Source organism: Streptopelia decaocto (assembly GCF_964273445.1).
Source record: "Streptopelia decaocto genome assembly, chromosome: Z".
Lineage (NCBI taxonomy): Eukaryota > Metazoa > Chordata > Aves > Columbiformes > Columbidae > Streptopelia > Streptopelia decaocto.
In genome coordinates, this window is record NC_138657.1 from 66,201,910 (window position 1) to 66,229,195 (window position 27,286).

The following is a 27,286-nucleotide window of genomic DNA, read 5'->3' on the forward strand; positions in this document are numbered from 1 at the left end:
TCTTAATACATTATAAACTGTCATTATAAGTGTTGCATAACCCTTTACTGATATGATAGTTATGATAAAGGAGAAAAAAACATCTCCCAAGATATATACTAAGTTATGCATTTTGTCAAAGAGTGTTTTCCTCTCTTAGTTTTAGGTTGTTGAGAAGTAAGTTGTCGTCTCAAGTGGTCAAGCTATTCATATACAAAATTAAACAGAATAGGTGGTTGACCTGGCATGATTCAGAGCTCCTTCCAAACTAGAATATGATGGTTTTGCCTTTAGGAGCTAGCAACACTCTTCCCATACCTACATCTTATTCCCAGGAGTAACTCTTCTTTATGCAGTATTAAAACTTTTCTCTCTGGAATGTCTTGAGTTCTTAAATGTCCAGCCATTTTTCAGTCTAATTTTTCAAACTTGGAAGGCAAAACTTATACACTTGACTGCTCAGTGGTCAGTCTGTCCATCTCTCTTTATCCCCATGTTTTCTCCCTCCATATCCTACACCACCACATAATACTTATTTGAATCCTTTACTAGTTTCATCCAAAGCCAATGGAATTATGAAAATCTCAAAGATACAGTGTCACTTTATTGAAAAGTTGTGGTAGGATAGCCAAGAGTGACTCAACACCAACCAAACAGACAAAAAGAGCTCTTTCACCAGGTGAGGGGAGGGCAGGTAAAACTCATGTTAAGTCTTGTTTGGAAAACAACATTCTGGAGGAAATAAGACTTAGTTATTTTTTCATTTTCTGTAAATATTTTATTGGCTAATAATTTCCTTAAGTATATGTTCAAACACTTAATGCAGCACATTCTCAGTAATGCGTGTTAAGATTCAGGATCTTTTATAAGAATAACCAACATCCTTTAAGCCCTGTGATCACCCCATGAGTTTTCATAGAATCACAGAACCATTTTGGTTGGAAGAGACCATCAAGATCATCAAGTTAACCATTAACCTCTGGCACTAAACCATGCCCCTAAGAACCTCACCTGTGAATCTTTTAAACATCTCCAGGGACGGTGTCTCCAGCACTTCCCTGGGCAGCCTGTTCCAATGCCTGACAACCCTTTCCATGAAAAAATATTTTCTGATATCCAATCTAAACCTCCCCTGATGCAACTTGAGGCCATTTCCTCTCATCCTATCACTTGCTACTTGGGAGAAGAGTCCAACACCTTTCAGGTAGTTGTAGACAGAGATAAGGTCTCCCCTCAGCCTCCTTTTCTCCAGGCTGAACAGCCCCAGTTCCCTCAGCTGCTCCTCATCAGACTTGTGCTCCAGGCCCCTCACCAGCTGCATTGCCCTTCTCTGAACTCTCTCCAGCACCTTAATGTCTTTCTTGTAGTGAGGGGCCCAAAACTGAACACAGAGTTTGAGATGTGGCCTCACCAGTGCCGAGTCCAGGGTGAGAGGGTGAGGTTGGAGCTGTTTATAATTTAAGGAAGAATTTCAGGTTCAATCCTACCTGGATGAATATGTAATAAGAACAGGCTTTCCTCTCATTGTCTCTGTTGTTTGGTAAACTTGCTTCCTTTTTTCATCACTCAGACACACAAAAATTCTTATGCATATGCTAGATAGCTGTCTAAATGGGGCTCATAGAAGAGAATGAGTTATGTAGAAAACATATGTAGAAACAGCCTTAGCTGTTTCTTGCATATAGCAGGAAGAATAAAGCAATTTTGATGTGTTTCTGTTGTGTAACACAGGAGTCCCACCAGAAGAAGCCTTGAGTAGTCCTACTGTATAAACAGATATATCAAACATCGTTCAACACAACTGCCTTATATTATGTATCTAAAGAATCAAGTTGCTGCAAGGCAGTGATATCGAAGAGTGGATAGTTAGTTGTTTTTTCTCCCATTGTAGAGCCTCATCTGTTGGTCGTGCACGTATGACAAAATTTTTCACGTGAAGGTCTACCAAAAGATTAATTACTATTAATATAGGATAGGCTTTACATTTTTAAATAGGACTATTGCCACTAGAAGACTCTAAAATGTTGTTGAAGGATGAATTGAAGTATACTTTTCATATTAGCCAAACCAAAATGTACTAACAATAGATTCTAACAGTGTGGAGATAAGTTATATTATGCCTATATAATGAGCATGTCCAGATAACATATGATAATAAATGTATAATATCATACGTCAGAATACTTTGTCTTACTGTTCTATGAAGCAGCCATGGTGTGCATATTCTGTCAAATTAACATTCTTGCTGAAATAATTTTCAGCTTCTTATGGATATTCCTTTGTTGGAAAAACTGATGTGTATTCATTAGTTTATTTTTTGTTTTTAATTAAAATAAATTGTTTCTATTAGCTACCTCCATGCAGAAAAGCTCTGCTCCTTGTTTGGTTGCATCGCCATAAGACAAGAAAGAAACCAAGTATTTTCATGCTGTTTTCATGAAAACTATTTCTACTATATACGATGCTTGCAAGGATAATTATTGTAGATATGGAGTATTCTTCCATATACTTGTGTTGTTCTTTATCTGTACTGGATGATACAGAAAAGAGATTTTAGGGGAGAGAAAGGGAGGAGGAAAAGAGGAAAGGATCATGGAGAAAATTATCCCATTAAAGAAAATGTGATCTTTCCGGACCAACTCTGTATGTAACTCCATCAATTCTCACTGAAAAAGTGCCCGCCATGACAGCAAGGCCCTCAACTTCTCCCATCCCTATAGCGATTCACAAGCAAAGACCACTGTGCTTTATGATCCATTCTGCTGAGCTTTTTCCCATGACAGCAAAGAGTTTTGTTTTGTTTTACAGAGAAGTGATGGCAAAGGCTGTAGGAGGTACCCTCATGTAGGTTTATTCATGCTACCTGGGAACCCTCCCTTCCAATTCCATTTAGATTGAACAGCATAAGTCCTGCATGAATGCAGGTTATATATGTTCTATCAGATGCAGCTGTTTAAAATTTTATACCCTGATATAGAAATAGCTGCCAATAAGCTGTGAAATACATATGGCAGAAGTTTTACCTTTCCCAGAGCTAAGACAGTATCTTGAGGGAAAAAATGTCTTTTCACAGAACCATCCTTGGGTATCAGAGAGAAAAAAAAGAAACGAAAGGTGTTTCACTGACAGGCTTTTTTTTAACGATGCTTTTACTATTATTCTGATGTAATTTCTTCAAATCTTTGGTACCATATGGTATTTTGTGAAATGCTTGCATATATTGCATTGTATATGGTTAAAATTAAAACAATATTTTGTTTTCTGTGTATTTCACTTACAGGAGTTAATCAATATTCTGAAAAATCATTTTTACATCTCTAGAAAAACTTTAAATTGCATCCTCAAGGTGGAAATTATTAAATTCAACTTTTGTTAGAAAATTTCACATAACAAAATGGGCTGATTATTTTTTTACATGTTTTTCTTCTCACATGATTGAAACTGTGTTATTGTTGAAACAATAGCATGATAAACAAGATATGTATGCAAAGTTGTTTCTTTGTATAAAGAAATCTTCCTAGTCAATACATTTTAACCCTGTGTTATTCATTCATTCTGAGTCAAAATATTAAAAAATTACTTCCTTAAGATGGTAGATTATTTTTGTACTTTTTCCTGTTTACTTGTATATAAAGGAAATGGCTTCTTTCAAATGTATATTATGGATACAAGTCTGTTCAGCACTATTGTTCTGGTTACACTACAGTATTTCTAAGATACTAGGAAAGTGTCCCTGATTTTTTTATATTCTTTTTTTTTTTGTTTTAAAAATTCAGCTGAGTTATTAAAATTATTTAATACATGTTAATATTCTCAGACATCGAATTAGGAAGACCTATTATGCTGTAAAAAGCTGTGATAATATAAGTTGCTCTCTTACATAAATAAATAAATGACCAATATTACTGGAGGCTTTAAGCTTCAAGAAAAAAATGGAAGAAGACTTTTATCCTGGGTTTTAGAGGGCATCAGCAGCTTGCTTTTATGAAAAAGTAACAGCTAAATGCACTGCAAATAATTTGCAGTAATCCAGTTCAGTGATTCATGTGTCTGCTTTAATGGGTCATAATTCAGGATAAAGTAACTGAGTGCAGTCAGAGTGCAGACACTGCTTATGCCAGGGACAGTATCTCTTCATAAAACACACCTCAGCAGAAGCAGTTTGCCAGCCCCCTAATACCCTCTGATGTTTTGATGTCCTGCATATTTTTCCGATTAAGTTTTGAGTGCCATGTTTTTAGTTGTATTTCCACATTCATTATCCTCACGTAGACCCTTCAGCGGGTTTGCCATATATGATTATTTTTTTAATGATGCCTTTCTTTCCACTTCAGCAGTTTAATAATCTAGCACATGGCTGCTTCTCAGTACTCAGCATTCACCTCCCCAATACAGAAGAGGACATGTGCTTTGGCTTCAGAATTCCATTTGCAGCTTTAGAAATGCATATTCCCTGTGGAACAACATTTGTTTGACATAACCATTCATTTTTATTACCTCTTTAAATATGTTTATCCAGAGTTATCAATAATCATAAATAACTTGTATTCTGTTCTTGTCCTGTTTTTTTCTACAGACAAAATTGCTTACCCAGTATGTATTAAATCTCGGCAAGTATGATCAAAGCTACGACATCAGAGACCGTACAAGATTTATTAGGCAGCTTATTGTTCCGAATGAGAAGAGTGGAGCTTTAAGCAAATATGCCAAAAAAATATTTCTGGCACAGAAACCTGCCCCATTGCTTGAGTCTCCTTTTAAAGGTATAACTGCCAAAATAATTTGGTAAATGTTCATTGCATAAAGGAATGTGGCAGCCTATTCTATTTCAAATATGCTCACAAATTGTGTCACTTAGCAAATACAAATGATTAATATGCAAGGATACTCACCCTGCTACTTGCTTTTCAACAAGCAAGGTTTGCATGGTGCAAACACAGTGCATTTCTCTGATGGTAAACCCTGGCTAACTGATCCTTTTCTTTCATGTGGATTTTAAATTTTATTTAAATAACAGAAGGTGTGTCTTTTGAGGAAAACTATTCTTCTATTTAGGAAAATAGCTCTAGTCTTTTATCTGGACTTTAATAGAAGATTGTTAATGCGAGTGTTGCAATTGTTTTATGAATCTCAATATTGAATCTCAATAGATTAGGTTTTTATTATTTTTCTCTGAAGTCATAATTTTCTCTGTGCATTTTCCATGTCTTTTTACAAGTAAGGACCATTGTCTGTCTTCTCAAATTAAAAGGTTATCAGGTTATCTTAATTAAAAATGCTCTGTTATTGTGACTATTCGCAATTTTAATTTTCATACTTACTTAGTCCCAGTTTGGAAGCTCTTAAAGGAGCTCCATTTTGAAGAAAAACTGTTAAAATTCTGGATGTGTTTGTGCCAAGACATGTATATGGATTGTTTAACTGTGCTGTCATTCTTAATATTCACAGTAAAGTAATTTTTAGAGAAGCTACATTTCAGAGCAACACCTCTAAACACACTGACTGATTAGCTTTTTTATTGACCATTATGGGGGAGATTATTGTAATCTATGGACTGAAATCAGTTTTTTGACCTATGAAGAGCTTCCTAGTTTATATTTATTCCATGACATTTGAGGTAATATAATGGCAATTACCTTTAGCCCTGATTAAGATTGCTCTTTGTGGTAGAGCTCATGGTGTTTGTGTATCTCTTCCCTCCCCCCTCTTTTTTAATAGATCGGGATCATTTCCAGCTTGGCACCTTGTCTCACACGCTGAACAGCCGAGCCACTGGCTACCTGGAGCTGTCCGATTGGCCAGAGGTGGCACCTGACCCCTCTGTCCGAAATGTCGATGTAGCCGAGTCGGTACGTTAGCATCATTAAAAGTAACTTGGCTGGATACACTTGTCAATATAGAATATTAGCCTAAATTACAAATATTTAAATAGTATGTGTATGCTGTACTGAAAAACGTTGATGCATGTGAACATCCCTGCTGCTTATTTCAGCTTGGAAACCTGCATGATGCCTGCTCTTTTCACAATGAGAGAGGTGGTTCAGCTGTAGGCCACTTCTGTTTCACTCATGGATTAAATGAGCCTTTTTCCACTTCTTCTTACTTTTGATTTCATATGTCTTATATTTGCTTTGCTGCAGTATGTTATTTGCTGTTAATGATGACTGTAGCTGGACTGCCAAAGTAGGAGGTGAGCAGAGGTTTGTTCATGTACAAATCCAAGTCTAAATAGAAAAAAACGAGTAATAGAAACGAAAGGCAGTGGCAGGTGGAAATATTATGTATGTTTCAAAGTGTAAAGTTTGGAAGAGACAAAGGTTTACATTTAAGATCATCTGGAGAGAATTAGGCAAGTTTGTAATAGGAAAATGTCATCTATTAGTGCACTAGTTGGTTGTTGACATTACAGGGCTGGTCTTCTACTGCCAATAGCTTTTTGTTACTGGATTGCAAACTCTGAGACAAAGTCATATTTTGGTACCGGATTTGTGATTTATTCGTCAGTTACCAGAGTCCTACTAAATGTCAGTGAAAGCTAGTACAGTAACAGAAATATAAATGTATTGGAAAGTAGTGTGCTCGTGGTGCTCTCAGAAGTATGCTGTTGTAGCAGGCAGACCCAGAAGACCACATGGTCCTTGTCGTTAGCCAGCTTCTACAGTAAAATGCACATGAATTAATTTGCCTGCAAGATGTTAGGCATAGCACAGGTAGGGAAAATTCTAAAAAATAGATATGACTTGTAGAAGCCAGTGAACAGCATTGTGGTAGAACAAGCATTTCAGTATGACATCTACCTGTATACATTTCACGAAAAGTGGTATTTGTGTACAAACTTGTGAAAGCTTTTATGGGGAGAATCTGAAGGCAATCAGATCAAGTGAGGTATTATAATTGACCGGATTGGTAGGAAAGAATGTGTGGAGGTGCCTTTGTCCATAAAAACAATAACAACAGGAAACAGATCCAATAGAGTAACATCCATCTACAACGTAATAGAAAACATTTCCCTCCAACCATTTAAACCTCAAAACAAACATGAAAATCCTTTCCCCACTCTTTTTTTTTTTTTGCAAGTATTTTCTTTGGAGAGTGTCTCATTGTCATTAATTTTATGGTCCCTCTAATACTGCATGTGCCTACACAATTTATGTGAGTGAAGCTTATTTTTTAAGCTGCAATCCACAATTAAATTGTCGTTCATATCCAAAAGAATATTGACTTTTTGAATATCAGTTGCTGGGTGGAGCATTACACAGTTTTAGCAGCTTTTGCTGTCTTAAGAGAAAGCCAGTGTGTCTTTAGAGCCATACACCATTGCAGGTCACTGTTAGAGCTTTTTCAAAAGTTCATCTTGTTCTAGACCCGAGCAGTCACTGAAGCAGACCTGTATCACTCTGTTGATACAGTTATTGCCTATTCGTCTTTTTTTCCTGGCTTGAGTTTTGCTTCTGCTTCTCTACTAGTAAAGGGGGATGTTGAAAGAAAAAAAGTCTGGCCAAAGTATTGCTGTGTTCTGGTGTTCTCTTAGTGGTAAGGATTATTTTTATTTAAAGAATTACAAAGGAAGTGGAATACTGCTGTAACTTAAGCTGCCTACTGGGCCCACATCTGTTTTCCCCTTAAATCTTGGCTTGATAAAGGTGGTGACTAGCCATATTTACCCATCATTCTAGTCATAGGCTAAACGCAGCCAGATCTAGAGATAAAACTGCCAGACTTCAGGTTCTTTTGGCATAGAAATTTATTTATGGTTAGTGATGCTTTTAATCTGCCTTAGTAAATCTTTTTCTAGACACTCTAATAGATATATTATCCTTTATAGGTATGTACAAAACTTCTACTTCTTCTAATTGTATAAAGTAAGAGAAGTTTAATAGTTTCTCTTGACTTGCCTAGTGGATTTATTTAGAAACTGCTAAATACTACTACTGTGAGTGTTTTCCTTCACCATGTGGTGTGTATATTTTTGTATCGCTGGTTGTAAAAGTAAACTTAGGCTGAAATTTATTTACAGGCAAAGGAATGGACTGGAATTCTAGGTAAGACAAAGAAAGAGAAACCTGCTGAAAAGTTCTACTCTGAATCAGAAGAGGAGGAAGATGAATCTGCCAGTACCAGTTCATCAGGTGGGCATTTGCAAAGCAACTTGAATCTGTGCTGCCTGGAGAATTGTGTCTTCACAACTGGCCACTACTTAAAAAGAACCGGAAGAAATTAAAAGGGAAAAAAAAAAAAAAGCCAGACCTGTGTATAAAATTAGGAAATCATGGAAGACTTCACATTCATTGTAGCTGTGCAATAACTGCTAATTTTACAGATATGGCTTGTATGTTTATTAAATGATTTAGACTTTGCTTTGTTGCCGAGTTAAAAAAGTTGCTATGCTGTTTTCATCCTCCTTTGCATCTAGCAAGAGTAATGAGAGTTTGTAACTCCAACTAAAACCCAAGGCAGCTAACTTTTTGTGGCAAGAGAGCCCATATGCTTGGTTGTTGGAAACGGTAAGTCTTAAATGTGTTTTGGAATGGATTTTTAATGAAATACTATTTTTATAACATATGTTGCTGTGTTGATAAGTGGGGGTGATGTTAGAGAATGTGACTGGCAGCTGCCTGTCTAGTGCAGTGAGCAAAGGTGCTTTTGACCAGTCTCCCACTTAATGCGAGCCAGGCAGTTTCCCAACATATCAATTTCAGGAGACATTAATATAGTTCAGATGTAGTGGAGAACATGCAGACTTAGGACACAGAAACTGTTTAGCATTTGAGACTTACAAGAATCATCAGCATCTAGTTGAATGGAAGAGGGTCACCTTAACATCTGAATATGGAGCTTCATTCCTCTCATTCCTAAACCAAGGAAATATACAGGAGTGCTTAAGAATTGTATCACTGATATTAATTATCTCTGAAGCAAGAAGAGAATATATTCACTTCCGATATTTGGATATTTGGTAACTATACGATTAATTAGAGGATGAATAATTTGTTTAAATCAGTGATTAAATTATTATCACTATCAGTATTCAAGAACAGATTATTTAATTAAGCCATTGGTTGAAAAGATAATCTTGCAGTTAACTGAACGTATAGATTAGAGATTTTGAGGTCACCTCCAGCTCCTGATAGGGTTATGTAATTTTGAAGAATGCACATGCAATTAATTTATTACTGGACTTTCTAATTTGATAAAGCTTAATACTGTAGGCTGAAGAGGACAGGTCTTTAACCAACAAAATTTTGTAAACATTAGGGGGAAGTTATTTCTTCCCTGCTTTTAACACAAAGTAAATAATGCTAAATATTGCAACTGGATCTTAAAATACTGAAACATTTTTTATTTTAAACAAACTTGGATTCCTAAAATACTAATTATGTAAGATATTTAGAAAAAAAAAAAAATAAGGGTTATTTTTATTTCAGAGAGCGAGTCTGGGAGTGAAAGTGAGAAGGAAGATAAGGAGGAAGGCAGCAGTGATGACAGTAGTGGAAGTTCTTCCAGTGAAGCATCTAGTGACAGTGAATCAGAGAGCAAAGAAAGTGCTGCAAAGAAAACATCTAGAGCTGCTGATGAAAGGTAGGTGTATATTTGTATGGTTTTATTTTTTTGTGGTACTAGCTTTTAAAGCACTCTTCCTGTAAACAGACTGCTAAGCCTTTAATTAGGCTTTTTGGGGGTGTATTGGCCAGAGAGTGATGTCTTCTGTCTCGGTATATGCCATTAACATCAGTGTATGCCAGTAATACTCAGAGTGTGAGCTGGGTACATATTTTCATTAATCAGACTATTCTTATGTTTGGAATTAATTTCTGACTTCAGTAAAATCTTGGGTGGCTTTTTGAAAATTGATGTAACCTTGGGAGGCTGAATAAGTGATCAAACAGTTGTATGAAACACTTAATTACCTTTTGCAGCAATTTTGCTGAGAGCTAAAATTAAGTCCTTCAACACTTTGCCGTTATGTAACTAAGACAATTGATTTTTCTAAATAATGTTACATTAAAAAGATTATGATCCAAATATTGGAGGCAAGGGCTGTGAAGGGAAACGGTCATAAGATATTTAAGTGTTAGCGCTTTTTAAGATTGCCCATTATCAACAGCATTATTATGTATTAAAGTATCATTAAAATTTTGAGTAATTGGGGCTAATACCTTGGATTGTATGAATCTGTTTCTTCCACTGCTGTCAGCAAGTGGCCTCTGCAGACATGATCGCCCTCTACTCCGTAGTCTGCTGCCAGCTCACTTGATGAGTTTGCAGCTCAGCTCAGTCGTGGCTGACAGCGCTGATTGGGGCGCAGTACGCACTCTGCTCCTTTTATTACAGACAGTAATTAAAGCCGCTCGCCTTGCCACTTCCATAACAAACACAGCATAATGCCCTAATTATGACTTTATTAATTTAAGTCAGGATTTAATGATTTTAAAAGTGATTTATATTGTTTTTCCTGTTCAGAACAAATGAAATCTGTAGGTTAAATTAATACAGGCTTTTCATCATCGCAAAGTTAAAAAGCTAGTTACCAGTAAATTCTTTTCATTAGAATAACATCTGAAATTTTAAGCAGTAAGGTAAACAATGATTACCCATCAAAACTGGCTGATGTACAATAAAGTAACATTTTTAATCTTCAAATATAGTTTTAAAGATAAGCTAAATTGTTGAAAAACAACTTACTTCATTTATATAATGGGTTCACAACAACTTATTTGTTGATGCAACTACAGCTTCTATTCAATGGTAATTAAGGAAATGTAGATAATTTTGTCAGTACCTGTGTTACACATCATGAGGAAGAATCTTTAAATGGTATACACTAGTGAATTTTTATGTCTAGCTCATTGGCCTCAAAGAAGTTTTTAAATGCTGTCATACTGAAATGTAATTTTGATAGTACATATTTTTCACCAGGATTTTAACAATCAAATATGCTACATTAGACTGTTTTTGTGAAGTGTACTCTTGTTTCATTTTTAGCTTTGCAAGCTTCAAGTTTGATACTTTCGGAGAGAAAAACGCTTTTGATTAAAATTTGAGGGGTTGATTTCAACTTCGGTTACACGGATAGGCATTATTAGCATGGCTTAAATATTAATATTTATTTTTAATAATGTTGATTAAATTTGATTTATGCAATTCAGTCTGGGAAGTGTTTGGGAGGAGGAAGGCGTTGCCCTGTTTTCCTTTCTGTCATATTAGATTTTTCAGTTCTCCTTGTTGGTATTTTTCCCTTCTAAAAACATTGCCATCTCAGACAGTAATGCAGTATAGTATATTCTTTTGTACAGCACCTACAGCTAAGCAAAAATGTATAACAACTTTATTTGAGTCCAAAGGGACTCTTAGTAGTTGAGTGATCTGGATTTGTTTAATTATTGTTGACCTTGTTACCCTTCAAGCACGTTAGTAACCAATTTATTGTCTTGGAGAGGAAGCTGAATCATGTACTGTATGAAACACCTGATTTGGAATTATAAAATAGTTGCTTGCAGATCTAAGAAGAGAGATTTTCTTTCTGTATGTGATACTAATTTATCTGTTCCATGATAACTGTTAGAAAACAGTTTTCATTTCCTGCAATATTGCCAGATAGTAACTCCCCCTGAGGAAAAAAGGGTAGTAGTTATTATTAGAGGCAAACAAGGCAGATTTTAATAATACTCGTTAGCTGTTAGCACAGAGCAACATAATGCAACATTGCCAGAGTGAACAGAACTTCACTGTGTAAAGAATAGTGTCTCCAAAGTCCATTAGTTGTAAGGTAACTCAGTGTGACCAAAGATTTCAGAATGTAGTGGCTTTTCTGTACAAACTCTTTAATGAGTTGAAATATTTGAAGATATTATAGGTCTTATTTCTAGGTGGATTGATTTAGAAGAATTAATGAAGGAATAAATTCAGTGCATTGAGTTTTGTTTTGTTTTGTTTTTTTTAAAGCAATATTACTTTGCAAAAAACATAACCCATAAAGATTCTGTTAATCATAGGTGGAATAGTCTGAAAGTTTCTTTAGACAAAAGAGAGTCTGCACTTCTTTTTGAAATGTCACAACTTCATTTCAGGCAAATAATACTTTTAGTATTTAACATGTACATGTTTTTGTTTGGCTGTTTCACTGAATTAGATTGTATGTGATGATTTATTATGTAATGTGATAGAATAATTTTGTGTACCCTTAAATAAGCAACTACTTCTGCCATCTTAGCTGAGTTTTTTATTGTGAAAAAAATACTGGCTTAAAACTCATTTAATAAAACTTTGAAGTGTTAACTTAGGATATTGCCTAAGCATATACCTTTGGAGGTTTTACATGTCTCTTAACATTTTCTTTCAATATGTAGTGATTCAGAGAACATTAAAAGGAAAGCAAAGGGGATCTCCAAAGAAAGCAGCACATCTGGTTCCTCTGATACAGAGTCCATTTCATCAGAAGAAAGTTCTTCAGACTCCAAGTCAGAATCAGACTCAAAAAGTGACTTTGAATCTGGAAAATCTAGAAGTCCTATCTCTAGTAAGGTAAAATATGTTTTTTTAAAAACCCTTATAAAATATGAAAAGGTGCATCTAACCTTCTCTGTGTGTTTCCTTCTCTGGGAATGGGGATGGGTAGTAGTTATATGGATTTCTAAAAAAACAACATTTCTGAAAAAAAGATTTTGACCTTTCATGAGAAGACCAATCCCAAAGGGTTTAATAGTTTAAACAAGTAAGAATATTTTATAACAGAAAGCATATTTTGTTTTTTATTCCGTTATATTTTTACTCCACAAATAAGAAGAAAAATAGAACCTAATGAATTTTTTTAGATTACTGTTGAACTAGTGAAAGCATAGTACATAGGTAGTTCGCAAAAATAACATCCTTATTTGGGATGGTAATTATATTAAAATGGGATTTTAAGGTATAACTAGTACAGGACCTGGGTCTGACAGGAAGTGAAACCAAGAAAGAGATGTTAGTACATTGTTGCTTAGGAGCTTGAAGGCATTCTATTAGAACCACTAGCTTTGGTTTAAAATTTCCTGTTAAAATTGGGAATAGTGCTGTTAATGCATTTATACTTGAGGTGTATCCTTAGATAGCAGAATTAATATGCTTAAGTAATCAGCTTTTTATTGCTCTCTGTGTTTGATAGGAATAAACCTCATGAAGGATTCCATTACTTCAAATTGCATTGGCTTTCTTACAACATTTATGAAGTAGCAAACTTTCAAATAAGTCTTTTATAGATTGGATTTGGAAATGTGTGAAGATACAAAAGTGTTCAACAGAGCCATTAATGTGTCAGTTAAGTTTTAATTGCTTACCTTAGTGAAGAAAAAGAGGTTAAAAGTTCATTATACTAAAGCTAGCATTATAGAGCTAGCACTAAAAGTATGAATTGGTTTCTCTTAATCTACCTAACTTTAATTTTAATAAATAAATAAATTACAAACTTTGGCTAGATCTTTTAAGGTGGAAGAGTGAAAGAATTTCTGAAACTTATTTTTCTGATATCAAATCTTTCCTGTGCATTTATTTCCATATATTCTTATTTAAAATTTGAAGAGTTCTGCTCTTGTAGCTCAAAAGTTTCCATTTTAATACTGATTTGTGGTTTGGAAAATTAAGTGATACTCTGATGCATTTCAAGTGAAGCCAAGACATTTCTGTCAGGACTTCTGTATAGATTGCTGAGTAGTCAAAACAGACATTGTTTGTTGCATTTAATGGACAGATGTGTTTTGAACAATTAAGAGAGTAGGCTGTAACTTTATTAAGCTGTTTTGGTGTGCATTTCCTTTAATTGAGGCAGTAAAGCTCTCTGTTTCTCTAGATCTTGAAATGACTTTGTACGTGGTCTCTGTTTTGTAACTGTATAGGTCCTCCTAGGAACTCTGAGTTGTAACCTTAACTTTTAACCTATTCCCTTCTTCAACTAAGTAGAACAAAATATGAAGTGAGATTGTAGCATTTGAGAAATGGAGGTCTGTTTCTGTGATTCGATCATTGTGTTCTAACCAAGTACTACACTGGGTAATGCACCTGTGTCCACGTTTTTTGTAATAGAGAAGCCAAACTGGATCTTGCCAAAAAATGGTAGCACAACAAAAGTAACCTAAATGCACTCAGAATAAACTTCCTTGATGCTATACGGGATATGAATTAATTTTAACAGTTTGCAGCTTCTCATATTAGCAGAGTATTTCTTCACCAGAAACTAGTAGGTGCTCTGACCTGCTTGGTCCTGAGCAGCCACTGCAAAACCTTATTCAAACAATCATGTCTTCTCTCTGCTTCATTTGTCCGATTTTTCTCAGGATATCAGTCCCATTGTTCATTATTTCTTTGACTACCCTTCTGGTTCTTTTGCAGGTTATGTGAGGACTACTAGGATAAAGCTTTTTGTCTTTTAAAACAGCAGTTGAGAATGTATGAAGTCAAATATACTTTATAATATGAGAACCAGAATTTCCAAGAAGCTTGAGATTGTTTTGTGGAAGTCAGCTGAAAATTGTCAAGCCCTTGGATTTTAAAAGAAGAGAAAGAGCATTGCAGTAGTCCTGAAGTCTTACTTGATTAAGAAGCACCTAAAAATAATTGTGTTGGGAACAAAAAGTATTTATAAGGAATTGACAGAAGTCTTGATCAGAGTCAAAGGGTAGAACTGAAAAATTTCAAACCTTTTAAACATCACAAAAATATTAAAACAAATAGCAATGAGTTTACATGCATGGTAGCAAGAAAAGGAGGAGATTATTGAAAAGACAGCATAGAGCTCACTGTGCAAAAGCTAAATATCTATGTTCCGTAAATTATTTTTCAATAAGAAGTTAGCACATTTGATGTAAGGGCAACAAGCAGTCACTGGTGCACAGCAAACATGAGTGATCATATATGGAGGGGGCAGGGGCAAGTTAATTTAACACTCTTGAACAGAGGACTGTTTCAGTGTACTATATTAATCTCTAGAGCCATGAAGTTAGTTTCCATTTAAGCCAGGCTGGATGCCTCCATTTTTATTTGGGGTGTTTCTGATACTTGGTTATATACAGAGGTGTTATTGGATGAGGGGATGATAAGAATCACAGGTATTTTGTGTCAAAGGTGACAGTTATGCTAACTAGCTTAACAGATTTTTTGGAGAAATATGTGTTTTGAGCCCTGTGATGATAGGTGGAGCTAACTGATGATAACATAGATAATCCCTTCCAAACTGGAAAGAAAAGCAATTGTTAACAAACTTTAGAGAACAATATAAAGTCTTGTTTAGAGCCCTTGTGTAGAGGTACAGTTTACAAGAACCAGCCATGTTTATTTTATTTCCAGGATGATGTTAGAGTTTTTCTGCTTCCTACTTGACTTCTTTTCAGACCACCCAGGAATCAGATGGTTTGAGCCAGGATCTCAAAAATATGTGGGTTTATTCTAATAGATTTTTATTGGAAAAGCCATTGCTTACCTTATTCTGCTACAGGTTTTTCTTTATTTGGTCAGTGTATAAGGGGAGATGGTTCATTAGGATTTCCTTTCCCTTTAAATAAAACTTAAAAGATTTTCTGATATATATATACTGATAAGAGAAGTAGTTAGTAGGCTCTATTTTTATAGCTTCTCCGTCACACATTACGAATTACATTACATAGCTGATGTTTTGGGTGGTGTTTACCATTCTGTATGTTCTGTTGGGTACCATTGCTGTGCTCAGCAGAATTTTAATAATAAAAAAGGTTCAGTTACACTCAGATGAGAGCTTAATTTGTACATACATCCATGCACTTACTAGCATTAAAATAGGTTACAAAATCTTCAGATTATTTTTCCTGAACACATTATTAATGCTTTCATATTTTTTTCTCTTGAAAAATAATTTTGAAAAAGCTGTTGTAGTCACTGTAATTGAGCTGCAGTGAATAGAAAAGTCAGTCTCTTGTACTGCAGTGTTTTATATCATTTTGAAATATGGGTAGTTTGAGCTGTTCAGATACATATTATACTGTAAGCATAAATATTGTAGAGCTAAAACACAGATTTGAGGATGATGCATGTATAAGTAGGTGTCTCTATAGTGGGATTTTTAAATCAGCTACTGTTGACCTCCTTATACAAGTATAATACAGTCACTCAGCTGTTAAAAACCTGATCCACTATTTAAAAATATACAAAAACAAATTGTCTATCTTTCTGCCTGATCTCTTTTCAAGTGCTAACACAATGGAAACAGTGGGTGATCTGTTAATGCATTTGGATTGTCAATGATGGTTTTGTATAAATATTGGAAGGATAAGAAATAAAATTCGCACAGCAAAATATGATTTCATCTGCCTTTTCTCTGCAGCTCCATGGCTCATGCTGCGGTGTGAAATTCTCATTTTACACACTTTGCAGGCGGAGCACATGAATTATGCATTGAGCAAGAGAAATCTCCTGCTTCAAGTCCTATATGCATTTACCAGGTTCCATCTCTATTACCAAGATGAATTGCAAATGGAGAAATGTTTGATGGAATATAGCTTAACTTCTTTGTTTAGTATTCTGCTTTTCCCATAGTGGGCTATCCTGGTAGGAAACTGTTTGGTTTATATTGTAGACTTAGTTTTTAAGAAAAAAGATGAAAAATTATGTTACAGAGGAATGCCAGACATGTCAAAGCCTTTTTATTGTCTTGATTTAGAATGCAAAGCTTTTTTCATTCAATAGAAATATCTGTTGGTAGTGTTTGTTGCAGTCATTGGCTATTTATTATTCCTAGAAAGCCAATCAATTTTCCTTTCTTGGAAAAACCGAATTAAAAAATAATCATGTTTGTAATAGGCAATATAGATTTCTTTAGTGTTTTCTACAGAATCGCCCACAATTAATATATATACACATATATAGAAATATACATATAAGAAAATATTTGTGTGGTTTTGTATATATTGCATACAAGCACACTCATATATGTAGCTGAGTATTTACTTAAGCTTAACATACTTGACTAAAGTAGAAAATAAAATATGACCATACTTTAACATTAGCTTTGTCTTGATTTAGTTAGCTTCTGATTTTACATTTCCCAGGTGGTAGGATTGGGGGTTTTTTCTGTGTATGGTTTTGGTTTGGTTTTGTTTTTACAGTAAAGTGATGCACTTAGGTACAGTGTTCTGACGAAGTGTGCAGTGGAAGTTTTTCTCACCAGGCATTACCTTGATGTAATGATTCTTTGCTTGTGCCTTATCTTAGGGCTATTTTATTTTATTTTGAAGTATAAGAAATAAATTCTCTTGAAGGGTTTTTTCCTCATTTTAAAAGATAAATTATATAGTAGATTCAAAATAATATCAGTGCAGAAATGCATTTTATCTTACAAAATTATATATCAAGCTTTGTCGTATGTACTTAGTAACTACTTTAGAATAACAAAATAAATAACAGAAAAAAACTAACTGAAGCATACTATTGGTATTATTTGTGACATAAAATGTCATATTTTAATTGTCTTCAGTAAACAGATTAACAGTAAGAGGGTTTTCTTGCCTCTGACTCCTAAGTTTTTTAAGCATCTTCACCTAGCAATGCTGCCACTGGCAGAACTGAAGCACATACAAAATCCTTCTGCTGTAGACTCTCATGTGGATGATCCACTTTTCATAGACTTTAATTGGTTGCATAATAAAAGGAAATGGAGAAATCCCATCTCTACTGGAATTATTAGCAAATACAGAACTCTAGCTAAAAATCAGCTATGATTAAGGTTCAAAAGGTTAAGACAGAACTGTATAGTATGGAGAAGTGGGAGCAGGGAGTGAAACAGTTTGGAAATTCAGAGTTCTTTTAAAAAATATATAAATTCAGGGGTAAATATTCAGCAAATTATGCTATTAAAGGACTTGGAATTCATTAAAAGAATTATTGTGCACTTCTTCCTCTGATACTTCATAGACATTGAAGTAGAACCTGTAGCTCATTAAGTATACTCTATATCCTTATTTCACAGATTAAAAAAAAAATAGCCAGAAGAAGCTTAGTGATTTGCCAGTAATGACACTGGAAGAGAAAATGAAGTCTGGTAGCTGGGAACTCAAGAGGGCAGCTCCTGAAGCAGATACTCTTAATCATTCTGGACAATGCTTATAAGGAATAGAATAACATTAGCACCATTTAAAAGATATTTTGTAATATTTCCTTTGTCCAGTCAACTTCTGTGTTTCGGATAAATCAGCATTTGCAGAACACTCAAATACCTTAGAGATAAGGAGCACTGAAATAATTTTTAAAACAGTGACTTCTGTTATTCTCTGCCCACAAGATTCTTCTCCTCCCCAAATATCTAAAGCACATCTGTAAGGATCACATAAGCAACTACTGTCTATTTGAGCCCTGGGTTTGTTGGAAGAAAATGATGAGCAATGTAATTTTGGCCCAGGTCAAGCCTGATAGTCATTGACATCAACAACTTCAAATAATGAGAACATTAACTAGTTTCTTTCATGTTCTTTGGAGAGAACCAACAGTTGCAAAAAAGTAGACTCTGGAGTATTGTTTGTTTGCAACTGACCATGAGGCTGAGAGACTGGAAGACAGGGAGTGCACCTTTAGAAAGGACAGGTCATTTTATTCTCTGATGATAGTCAAATAAAGTGATTCTAGCTACTGAGTTTCTGACAGGGCTCCACACCCCTGTAGGAATTTGTATCCTGTTTGCCTGAAGAGTTTGTGGCAACTTGCAAGAAATGCTGAAGAAATTGAAACCCGGATGGGCATACAGAGCTTTGCTGATTTATTTAGACCTATTCATGTATTAGAAAAGGTAAAAGAATAATATATGTATATGCATTAATATATGTATATGCATTTGTTGTCACATGCTGTTGAAGAGGAAACTGGTAAACTAGAAGGTTCAAAGAAGTATGACTGCTGGAAAGAATACATTTAAAATACTTTCAAGCAATGTCTTAAGGTCTAAAGGCAGTGGATAAATTCTCCGAAAGAGGGACGAAGCCTTCTGCCCATTGAGTGAGACAGAGAGAGCAAATGCAGAAAGGGTTCTTCGGTGGATCCAGATGAAGGATGCTTAAGAAAGGGTGGGAATAGCATGGTGATAAACTGGCTGATGTGCATCCAGGGGGTAATGTGTCCAGGTTCTGGCTACATCCAAAGACCAGTCCTTTTTACTAAGCCACCTAATGGGAATCCATATTGAGCTGTGACAAACTAAATTCTCTGTAAGTGTGACCAACACTTGCTCTTATTAGATTTGTTTGTAACTTTTTATTTAGATATACTGAAACAAATTTTGTTGAAATATTATTCTGTTCGCCAGGTGACTTTTGTCTTCACAAAAAATGCTTCTGTCTCTCTGTTTTAGTGATCTCAACAGAAATGTCTGATCTGTCACCAAAAGTTTTCTTTGTGTAGCAACAGTAACTATATTAAACAAAAACATGGGCTTTAGAGGAGTAAATGTAACTCAAATGTGGAGTTTGGGTTCAGTTTACCTGTACAAAAAAATCTTTCTCACTAGGTACTGACCCCTGAAAATAGATACTTTTTTGTTCAGCAAAGAAGATACACTTTGCTTCATAAAAGTATTAAAGACTTTTATTTTGCTGATATGGTATAAGAGGAAATATTTGTGTATTTTGACAGAAAGAAGAAAAACCAGTACAAGATAGAAAAGCTCCAAATAAACAAGATGTGTATCTTTTAGATTTAGATGACTGTAAGTATCTTGATTAAAGCCTCATTTTTCCTGTGACATAAATTCAATTCAGTTAATTCAATGAATTTTAAATGTCTGAAACATTGATCCTGTTCATTTTTTGTACCAGCTTCCTGACAAAAAGCTTAGATTATTGACTTATTTTTATGCATAATTATTACAATATGTGATTTTGTTTGTTTTAGAATTGAGAAATAGTTTCAAAATTTAGAATGTACTGGTATGTAAAACATTAATTTTGAGAATTTTTGTGTGTCTGGACTTGTTTTCTCTTAAAGTGGGCTTATTTTCTCAGGTGCCAATGAATGTCATTCATACAACATCTGTGCAACCTATGAACCAATTGTAGTACTATAATAAGATAGTAAAAATTACAGTTTTGGAGAACAGATTAAATTGTAATCTTGGAAGGGAAGGGCAGAGCTGTCACTGTTTTTTGGCTATGCTTTGTAGTACCATTCTTCAAATTTACTCCTATAAGTGCAATGCATGTTAGAGTTGCATTAATATGTACTTTGCACATAACTTGTAAATGAAAATGTGCCGCATAATTTGGATAAAATAGAGGTAAAAATGGGAAAGGAGGACAAAATGTTTTTAATGTAAGTACTGTGGTCAATACATATATCCATTTTATTTACATTTTCATTGAGTATTGGGGCTTTATGTCTGAAAAAAATCTTCTGCTATTAAGACACATATATACAAGGATGAAATAACTAGATCAAGATGTAAAACCTTTTTTACACGTCATGAAAATAGCTCATTCTCCTTCCTAATATTTTAAATTTTTGAAAGTTAAGTATCCCTTGCCTTTTTACTTCTAGTCGGTCCTGTGACAACTCCTGTGGCAGTTCCTACAGCAGCTGTTTTGTCCCCAAGTGTAACAGCTGACCTAGAGGGATTAAGTCTTTCAAGTTCATCAGTCATTGATGTAAGTAGCCTTGAAAAAGTGGGATGAGTGTGTGGGGTGTCTTAATTAAAGCATTTCACGTGGTTTTGAGGCAGTCATTAAAGTGATTTTTTTAAAGTGCTTTCACCCATAAAGGTCTTGAATGAAATTCTGGTTTATGTACAAGTCTGGCAACTTTTTTTGATCTGTAATAATTACATGCTGAAGCATTCTGAGAAAAGTGTGAGTATTGCATGTCTGAGAAGGATGCCTTCAAGGATTTTTAACCTTCTCTTTCAGTTTGTCTTTTTCTCTGCCTGAGGGAAACTTTAATTCACAAATCAAGCATCCAAACTATACAGATCTTTCAAATCATCTGGTTGCTACACTATAAAAAATAAACTACAAGAAAATCACATACCTGTTAATCCTCAGTCTGTTTATTTACCATACATGCCCCCAATTATGATACTTTACTACTTGGAAGTAGTTTTTCATGAGTATACGAAGCATAGCCCCTGGGTGCAAATAAAAAGGGTATAGATTTGCAATCAGTGGTGTATCAGTATGTGTCATGATTCATTCTGTTAGCGCTTTCTGCTTTGTAGCGCTTTCCATTAGGGAATCTCAAAACTATAGGTATAATTAAGCTTAGCAAAGTCATGGAAGGTAGAGGGCATTCGTTTGTTGGGGAAATGATGGTAGTTTGTATTCTTTTTGGTCGTTTTTCTTTAGTAATTTTGTATTTCCAATTTAAATTTACAATTTAATAAGGAATTGCAGCAGTACAACGTGGTATACTTATCATTGTGAAAGTGGATGGGAGTGATGAGAAAAAATACCAGAGGCACAGGCATTTTTTAGCCTAGCCTTGTTTGTACTGGGGCTGGTATATAGAACCTACACTGTGACTTTAATAATTACTGGTAAGGTACTTTGTGCTGATTTGACTCAAGAAATAAAATATCTTAGCTGATGATTCAGTTTCATATTCACGGGCTGTAAATTTTGCTGTTGAAAAGTTAGACTTTAAGATAATGTGTTGGATACTAGCCTTATCTAAGAAAATTGTGATGCAATTTGAATTTCAAGCAGAGTGGTAGCAATCTGTGGACAAGCAGTCACTTTACCTGATGTGTAGTCATTCTTGTGTCACACAGTCTTAAAATGCCAGGAAATACCTTCCATGGTGTTTTGCGGCATAGCACACAGTGTTAGGTGAAAAGCCTGAGTTTAACTACAACTATGTTGTTATTCCTGGGATTGCAATACCACAATTGCATCTTTGCCATCCTTTATGGCTTTGACAGTTCAAAATACAAGCAAGCATCTGTTTTCCTGGCTCTGGGTTAGCTTAAGAGTGAGTCTGGTCTCTGTGCTTTACTTCAGAATTGCCATCTTTGAAGATAAGTTAAAGACAGCTATCAGTAATATCGGATGCTTGAGAACACTCCTTGTTTGCCAGTGTCTTTAGTCCTTTCATCATCTACAGAACATGAACACATGTTTCGCTCTCACATTCATACCTGCTTTCCTCATGGTTGCCACTATGCGTTTACTAAATTGCTTCTTCCCTTTCTTTAGAAGGTAGCTGCAATGAAATAGAGGTGTTAGATAGAAAGAGATCGAAGGTGTATGCTAAACAGGGAAAGAAGTTCTGCATGAAAGGGCTGATTCTGCAACGTGCCTCTTTCTTGGTACTGCTGAGCTCCTGGTAAAACATGTAACCAGCAAAGAACCTGGAACATTTTGTCATACTCCTGCTGCGTAAACAACTCAAATCACACAAGAGCTGATTGTTGCTGCCTGGATAGTGGTTACATGTTTTGGCCTGTGTTCTCTTTTCAGATCTACTCTAAACTTTTTTTATCATTGACAATAATTGCAGAGGTACATGAGGTCCTTTGCTGAGCTTTGTGCATCAGGAGGGAATAAAAATTAAACCCTAAGGTTAAAACCTGTTCTTTCAAATGATATCCATATATTGTAAAAAGTCTTGTGTGCAAGTAGTTAAATAACTATTGTCACATGTTGTTCAGCACCATCAGATTATTTTCTAAAAATGGAAATACAAAAATGTTTTTTAAGACTTTATGTGAGAATGGCCCTCTTAAAATAGTATTTTGAACTTAATCTGTGATTACTGTTTCTAAAAATAAGGAGGATAGTTGTCATACTTCAGAAAACTTTTTCTTTCTTCAATGGGAAAGAAAATGAATTTAACTGCAGGGCACATGCCAAACTAACAGTGAGAAATTAATTTATCACTAGGCAATGGAGAGCATGGAGTAAAAATAGATAAGTACAGTATATGACCCTAATATCAAAGAAATGTAGCAGCCACTTATCTTGGAATATGTCAGGCAGACTGTTATTCAAATCAGTCAGCACTGTAATTGGATACAGCTTTTAGAAACTTATAACTCCAAATTCATAGCTGCTGAACATTACAGAAAGCATAAATACAAGAATGGTTTTACAGTAATGGTAGGGGTCTCTTTAAACCTACAAAACCAAAATATCCTTGAATAGAAACTAAAGTGCTCAACCTGATGGTTTGTCCTGTGGTTCATTTGTTTTTATGATTCATGTTTACATATAGCACATTTCCCCCTCATATAAACGCACACATGCGTATTATGGTTTGTTGCAGGAATAACAATATTATCTGGTAATTTATGGACAACTTTTTTCCAACTGGATGCAAAACATAGTAAATCCTTGTGCATCCTTCTGCCCTGGTACCTGTAGTCTGTCTTCAGATGGCTCAACCAAAGCCAGGTAACTGAGGTTGCCAGAGGCTGCTATGGAGCTTTTCAGGATGTCCACAAAAGAGAAGTCAGACCAAAGTGAGAGAAGAGTTGAAAAGAGAAGAATTGAAAGCAAAACTCATGAATGACGTAAGGACAGGGAGGGTTATAACCTGCTTGAGGAGTTAATATTTTGAGCAGGAATGGTGAGAGGAGGAAGAGGAGAACTGTGGTATCAGAGAGAAACCAAAGAGGGGGTGATAATCTATTCCTACCCATCACACAGCTGATAAAGAAAAGCTAAACCACCTGTTCTTTTCTTATGAGGATTTTAGATGGTAAAAGTGTAAAAGCACCTGCTCTCCTAAATGTCTTGAGCCCTGAGCATGATGCATATGGTAATTAACTGGTAAAAATGACACACACTTTTAAAAATAAAATTAATAAGAAGGAAATACTGCATTGGTGGCAAGAAATTTGTTGTGATTCAGAACAGTGTTAATGCAAGGAAGAACTGACAGCTGGATATGAGCCCTGATGGTAGCAGCAATTGGATGGGGCAAAAGCATGTGGATGTATGGGCTCAGTTAAGTAGGGTTTGAGGGGAGAAGATCATTTCCCCTGCCCCAAAGAGAGGATAATTTGGGGAAAAAGTCAAGAGTCTATAACAGAAGTTCGTGATAAAAGCATGTGCCAAAAACAGGAAAACTCTTGTAGTGAAGAGGTACTTAAAAATATTTGATGCAACCATTTAGTGTTGCCAGTAATTATTGTGCTTATGGAATTATGGTATAATTGTGGAAGTGATTCAGCTTTATTTACTAAGGTTCTATTCAGCATGTTCTATCTGTTCTCTTGATAGTATTTGTTACCAGTGATATGTTTTTATTGTTTCCTACTACTCTGAGTTCCACCCAAACTGTTTAGGAGGGGAGAAGTAAATCACCTTGTTTCCTGTCTCATGTCTTCCTGCAGAACTTTTGACTGAGATCCACTTTGAGAACTTCTTTAGAGTGGTGATGCATAGAGCAGAAATAATAGCTTTTGACAAAAGTCAAGGTCAAGCTCCAAGCCTGTCAAACCAGGTGAAAAATACATTTAATTTCAAATTGAGCACACTTAAGAGAATTCCTTGAGAAACAGTAAACACGAACTCCCTCAATATTCAACTAGAGATATTTTCAGAACAGAATAACACCTTAAATGGTATTTTAATTTCTTAATGCATAATTTCTTAAGTTGTTGAGGTGATCCTTACAGGGGAAAACTTTCATGTTCCTTTGTCCATCTAGGGTGTTTATAATTCCCCCATAGCAAATGTTAAGACTGATCTGAAGCATATTATTTTCCTGTGTGAAGGATCTCCTCTCAGAAGTACCGGGAACACAAGGATTGCAATAATGGATCATATTGTGGCTCTGTGCTGATATGCAACTTGTAGGAAAGGTTAGCATGATGTGCTTAAGAATTTGCGAAATCCTGCAGTAGAGAAATGAGTAATAGTTCTGCTAAATAATTATTGGTGTGCATTCAACTTCATGAGATTTATTCAGAGCTTTGTTAATAAAACTATCTACATTTGTGATTTGTATAAGCTCTGGTCTGAGTTCTTACCTCAGGAATGGCTGTATCAGAAGAAGAATTCACTTGTTAATGTAATGAAAGAGATGTGGTGCAGTCACTTACGATAGCAGTGGATGGCATGCGATGGTTTGACTATATTCTTGATACTCTTCTGCCTGTGTTCTTAGAGTCATTTTGATTAACTAGCATTGTTTTTTAAATAACTAGTTTTACTTTTCTGTGAATATATCCAGTCCCTTCTAGGACACTTCTAAATTTTTTTCTCAGACAAAAGATGTTTCTTTTAAATCAGTTTTCAGTGTTAGCCACATCCTATCTTCTATCACATGTTTCTGTGGTTTTGTGTTAGGATAACACAGACTTACTGTATCCTTTATATAATTTTATTATTTTTTTTATAGTTTACCATTTGTTGTTTTGCAGCTGACTGTAAGAAACATCTTACCCTTTTGGTGTTGCATCACAGGAAAGTTTTTTCCTCTGCATTAAATGTTTTCATTATACTTATTCTGAAGCCCAGCCTTTTACCTAAAGATTGAAATTGGGAAGCTTTGTTGGGGGGAGGTAAAAGGGGAAGCTGGACACAAGATAGTCTACATGTGTCCTACCCGAGTGCATGCTTATAGCTTGTTTGCCTTCTTGATCACACTTGCATATTGAGCAGATATTTTTTTGGAGTTCTGTGTAGTTTTCCCTCTGGATTTGTTTCTTAAGATCATAAAATCATAAAATCATAGAATGTCCTGAGTTGGAAGTGTCCCACAAGGAACATTGAGTCCAACTCGTGTCCCTGCATAGGACAACCCCACAGTTCACACCATGAAGATGGTGCTTTCCCCACGTGGAACAGTTTAAAGTATCTGCTTTGCCTCCAGTTTTCCCTGCTCTGTGCTCTGCAAGATTTATAACTAGCATATAGGCTTAATTGAAACCAGTTTTAATAAATATCATGTTAGTAGGGTGCCTGGGAAAGTTTGCACCTACGAAGTAAGTGAAAAGTCATAGTCTTAAATTTAAGAGTTAAAAAGCAACTTTCTCTTAGTGCCACCCAAAATTCAGCTTTGCAGCTGATTAGGTGTGACTGATGCTTGTGGGAAGGCGGCGTGGTCCAGTGGATACAGAACTGGGTGTTACATATGGAAAATGAGTTCTATTTTTGGCTTACTACTTGCTGCATGATCTGGAGGGAGTAACTTAATCTTTTAGTTTTCCATCTGAAAAATGAGGATAATGATGCTTACCTTGAGAAAGCACTTGGAGATCTACAAATGAATGTAGCTGCTCATCAGCAGATATTAACCGTTGCCAAGACAGAAGAAGGAATGAAACAAAGACCTCCTGCATACTTAATTTTATTTTTCTGTGTTTATATAAATTTGTTGTATAAGAGGGTGTTCTTATATTGGTAACAGTATATGTGTCACATGAAGTATTTGAAAGTTATAATGTCCTTTCAGAAATTGTTTCCACACACTTGTAAATATGTTAGCTTGAAAAAAACCAACCTGCTATGACACTATTTTTTCAGGTGTGATTTTACGTTTGTTCTTTAATTAGAAATCCATTTATCATTATTGGTTACGTTTATTAGTGTTCAAGCCTTAAAAATACCCTCAAGTGTTTATTAAATGCAGTAATACTTAGCAAGCTCTACACTTAAGAATATTCAACTTCTTTTCTTTTAAATAAATTAGATAATCTAATTTGAAAGTTCAAACATGATCTTTCTCTGAGTCAGAAACAAGTTTCTGATACAAGACGCTGGCACAAATAATAGTATGCCCAGTCTGAGAGGTAGATTGTATTATTACTATGTATAATCTCATTGATTTAGTAGATTACTGTGTGGTTTAATACTAGATGTTCTCCAGAATTGGTCTTTTGTTTATACTTTAAATATATAATGTATATGTTATATGACTTTACTATATATGCTTTAAATTACATAAATGTATAATTATATAATGTATAATTAGTTAGCAACTTACATATTAATTATATTATATTCTGAGTAGCCAGGTCTTTGATTAACAGTAACGCTCCTGATTCAATGCTATTTTGCTGTTTTGTTTTCTTGGAGTGAAAAAGATTGAACCAATATTCAAATATTGTGTTTAAAAATAAAAGTGCTAAAATTGCAAAGTAAAGTGCAATTACAATATTAAAATCCTATTTATAAAATAGAAATTAAATTGGGGGTGGGTTTATTGCAAGAAAAGAAACTCCTTTAATTAAGTTACTGTGATGAGACCTTTGATCTTTTTTTTGCCTTTGGTTAAGTCAATACTGTCCTAAAATGAGTCCAACTTTTTTGAGAATTAAATGCTTAGATCTATGAGAGAATTTAAAGTAATTTTTTTTTCTTTTGTAACATGAAAAATACATACATTA

At 35.0% G+C, this 27,286-nt stretch overlaps 1 protein-coding gene across 2 annotated transcripts in view; it reads left to right on the plus strand.

Moving 5' to 3' along the window:
• The window catches only part of AP3B1 (adaptor related protein complex 3 subunit beta 1), a 155,231-nt gene that overhangs the window by 83,204 nt on the left and 44,741 nt on the right, over window positions 1–27,286 (plus strand). For both annotated transcript variants that reach the window (XM_082074286.1, XM_082074287.1), the window contains exons 16-22: window positions 4,556–4,742; window positions 5,698–5,828; window positions 7,997–8,108; window positions 9,405–9,558; window positions 12,327–12,501; window positions 19,597–19,669; window positions 20,497–20,603. In XM_082074286.1, coding sequence (XP_081930412.1) covers window positions 4,556–4,742; window positions 5,698–5,828; window positions 7,997–8,108; window positions 9,405–9,558; window positions 12,327–12,501; window positions 19,597–19,669; window positions 20,497–20,603 — 939 coding nt within the window. The remainder of the gene's footprint in view (window positions 1–4,555; window positions 4,743–5,697; window positions 5,829–7,996; window positions 8,109–9,404; window positions 9,559–12,326; window positions 12,502–19,596; window positions 19,670–20,496; window positions 20,604–27,286) is intronic.